At 41.0% G+C, this 4,095-nt stretch overlaps 1 protein-coding gene across 1 annotated transcript; it reads right to left on the reverse strand.

Annotated features, from left to right (window-relative positions):
* Positions 1–388: 388 nt before the first annotated feature.
* Positions 389–4,095, reverse strand: Tsc1 (tuberous sclerosis 1 protein hamartin; the record flags this gene model as incomplete). Its single annotated transcript, XM_070120262.1, is given in 1 exon segment — positions 389–4,095. A coding segment is annotated over 1 exon segment (3,152 nt), but the record flags the coding sequence as incomplete, so codon positions are not given.

The raw sequence follows: 4,095 nt of genomic DNA on the forward strand, positions 1-4,095 counted from the left end.
ATCACTGTTATGAAATCATAAGAGCTTTCCCTTCATATCAAACTTCTGTAAACAGACCAAAGATATCTACTCTCCCTGTCTTCTGTGTCTTTGCTACTCTGTTTCAGAAAATTTTGCTCCTGAAAAGGATTGATGTATAAACCTCCTTCTCTAATGATTTCATAGCTTGCAAACTCAAGTCCACAAAATGAACATAACCTTACACTTTCCATTTAAATCTTCTCTTATTATATATACAAAATGACATCATCAAAAACAAATCATGTAACCATATCCCATACTTTAAAATTTGCAACTATGTTTTGGCAGAGTGAACTCCAAATTACAGTCCGATTCCCAGTCATACAGAGAGCTGCTTACTTTAGGAGGGTGTATTATATATAGTCTCTTTGATATATATGAGATTTAATTACTGAATGTTTTGAAAGACAGAGTATGTTTTAATTGTAAACAATGTTTGCCAAATACATGACAAAGGAATCAACCACACCAACCATTAGTGGTACATTTTCTCAGATCTCCAATGCACTACATAGAAAGGCTATAAAAATTTTACATGCTTTGTATACCTTCCAGTGAATGAACAGCCTGAACTCATCCATCATTTATACCGTTATATTTTTTATTCCTCAGCTGTAAACAATTTTAATTGACAATAAGTAGGTAAAACCTACTTTAAAAAGGCTACTCACTGCATATTCCAAACATAGAAAATTATTCTTTTCAGGTCCTGCCTCTTTTATATCTGGTTACCAAATTGATGAAACTTTATTTGAGGCTCCTAATTTTCCAGCTAGCTTAAGACCGCAACTCTTACAAAGTTCTACTGCAACTATCATAATCTGCAGCTACTGTATTTCATAAACAAATCCTGCCTTTTCCTAACATCCATGCTAATTGATACACCTTTGCCTTTGTAACTCTCTGTAGATTGTCAATGTGTCTAGGTCTTTCTTCTTTGATTTCCTTCTGGTTCCATGTCTAATTCCAATAAAGCATCTAGACGGTTGAGCACAACAGGCTGCCTTCCAAGGAGGGCACCTGTCATGTCATCAGGGGGTGATGTGGCAGTGCTACTACAACTGGCAGATGATGGTGAAGCTGATAATTCTAGATCAATGTCAAAACCATCACTACAAACTGATTTTCCTCTTTGAGATCTTCGCACCTGCCGACTTAGTCTATCAATACGATCATTGTGTTCCAAGATATAACTTTCCAAGGTTTGGTTGGTGGCAGCAAGTGCTTGGCATCGTCTTTCAGCAACCCTACACTGCTCCACACCAGCCTCTTTTGCTGCTTTTACTGTACGCTGTTGCTCTTCAACTTCTCTTTCCTTATCTTTTAGAGAATTCTCTAGCTCTGCTACACGTGCAAGTGCAGCTTCTAAACTGGCCGCAGCAATACGTTGAGAGACTTCCAACTTTTCCACCTGCTGATGAGCTGCCATGCGTTCTAAAGTCAAACCTTTACTTGCACCCAACCCACCTGAAAGTGAGAGTTGCCACACCTGTTGCTTATATTGTTCCTGCAGTTCACCCATAAGAGTTATCTGTTTGTGAAGGGTCTCAACTTGATGACTAAGTGCTCTGTTATCTTCTGCCAATGCAGCCTGAACTGTTAGCTGTCTATCTCTTTCAATCAATGCTGCTTGAGCTCCATGTAACTGTGTTGATAAAGTTTCCTTTTCTTTTCTGAGGGAATTGCACTGTTGCAGTAAGAGTTCTCGTTCCTTCTGGGCTTGCTCACATTCAACAAAAACTTGGTTAACTTTTGCCTGTTGCTGATTTAAGGCTAACTGTAGTTGCTGTTCCTTGTTTAAAGCATTAACCTGTGCATTGCTTAGATCATGCTTCAATCTAGCAACTTCACTCTCAAGATGTCTCACTTCTTCCTTTAAGCTACGCTTCTCTTCTTCAAGAGCATAGACCTTCTTGGCTTTTCCCAACAGTCTTCTATTTCTTTCAGCATGTACTTCTCTTTTATATCGTTCCAATAATAACATGGTTTGCATCAGCCGGACCTGATTCTTCAGTCCTTCATCTGTCCCACTATTTTGCTGCCACAGTAGATTTTTGGCTTTGTTAATTGCCTTACTACTATGTTGTAAATATTGGTCTAATAGCTGATGTGGTGAAGGTGAATCTTGGTCTGTGTCTCCAGAATTTCCTCTTGATGTTTTTGATTGTGGTACTCCTGGCCCACTTACAAGGACATCAAGAAGCTGCTCATATGGATTAATTACATTGGATTCCTCAGTCTGTGTGCTTGCTTCACACATCATGACTGGCTGTCTTGTTGGTGACAAGGTGAGAGAAGACATGGCTGATTCCTTCCGCACTCTTCCATCAGTAACATTTCCCAATAATGGTGGGCCTTCAGTAGTTAAATTTGGACAGGATGAGCTCCTCTGTAATGTTTTCACAGGTGTAGTTACAGATTTTGTGGGTGATAATGCCACACGCATTGAACTCACCATATTGTACTGGGATAGATCAGGTGGAGGCCCACATTGACTTAGAAACCTTAGCCGCATAGTTTTTATATTTTTCACTAAATCTGTCATTGATCTTTGGCTCGGAACTCCTAACCCTATACTCTCTGGTTCATCACAGTTTTTATCACAATTCTGGGGTTCATCAGACGATTTTCTGCTCTCACTACCCTCAGATTCCTTTTCTTCAGATATTCTACGATCTATTATGGGAGGCAACCTATAATTTTTCTCTCCATCTTCTGTTTCACTGTACTGAGCTGCTTCACTAGAAAAATCCAAGTCATTGTTCCCATTCGCCAAATGCCCCGTTGCTTGTTGCAGCTGTGTCAAATCAACATGATGGATCCCATCATACACCGATGCTTTACGTTTTCTGTATCTAAGATCCACTTGAGATACTCTAAAATCACTCGGTTTTGATTCTACATCATTTTCTATACTCTGCCTATCCCCTACAGCTTTCCTTGGCACCAAAGAATTACCTTCCTTTGTATCTCTTCCATCTACCACATCCCCTTCATTCTTGCTGTCAGTTTCACTCTTATTTTCAGTGTATTGACTAAAGAGATTCTCTATTTGGTTGATTTGTCTTTCCCTCTGAATTTGCTGCAGTTTGGTTTGCAGGAGAGTTGACCTTTCTGCTCGCAAGAAAAAATCTTGACCTTGGTTTTCTGGGAACCTGAAAGGAGCTTGATCTTTCTTCAAAGGGGACATAGGGCTGGAGTTAGCTTCAGAATCAGCTGGTTGACCAACAGGTTCAGGTGCTCCACCTGTATTCAGCGTCAAAGCCCTCCTCCCTGACAGTGGTCTGCGTGTCACTAGGGTGTTTGGCTCCATTTTAATGGGTGATGTAAATGGAGTTGTCTCTGGTGTTGCCTCAATGGCTGCTTCTGGAGGTGATTCAGCTACTTTGCCACGCTGGTTTGGGGTAAGGATTGGATACACAGGGGTCTGGGGAACTGAGCCACGTGGGGTCTGAAGAGGGGCTGGTGAGGATTGGGCCAAACTAGGAGACCAAAAATTGTTTTCCACAGCACTTAACATCCAGTTTGTTGGGACCGGCTGAGGGTCAAGTGGTATGTCACTTCCACCATTCATTGTAAAAAATGACCCACATGATTCCTCACATGTAGCTTCAATAGGATCAAGGCAAAGCTTAGCACACTCAAGGATCAGTTGGTGAGTTTCTAACCCAATCCACCTATTCCTTGTTAGTTCAGAATCTTTTGTTTCTGTTATGAGAAGAGGATGAAGTCGAACCTTCTCCATCATTGGCTTTAGGGTTGTAAAAAAGCAATTTGAGGAATTTGGTTTTGAAAAATTGTTACGCAGATATGTGAGGAAGTGACATGGGTATAAGGCATAAAGCCGATGAAAAAGGGAATATACAGCAACCTGTAAAAATGGCTGGAAGCCCTCATCTTGCTCACGCTTGGGGCTCCACCGCAATAACCGACAGAAGATGTCCAGTATATTAGTGAGATGTGAGTGGCCCATTTCCAGGGGCAGTGCTGGAAGTAGCATAACCAGGACCATGATGCCACTGACTGTTACTGGAACATCATCTTCATTATGCAAACAGTTCAGAAGTTCTCGCA

The sequence above is a fragment of the Penaeus vannamei genome, unplaced genomic scaffold (genome assembly GCF_042767895.1).
Source record: "Penaeus vannamei isolate JL-2024 unplaced genomic scaffold, ASM4276789v1 unanchor4110, whole genome shotgun sequence".
Taxonomy (NCBI): Eukaryota; Metazoa; Arthropoda; class Malacostraca; order Decapoda; family Penaeidae; genus Penaeus; species Penaeus vannamei.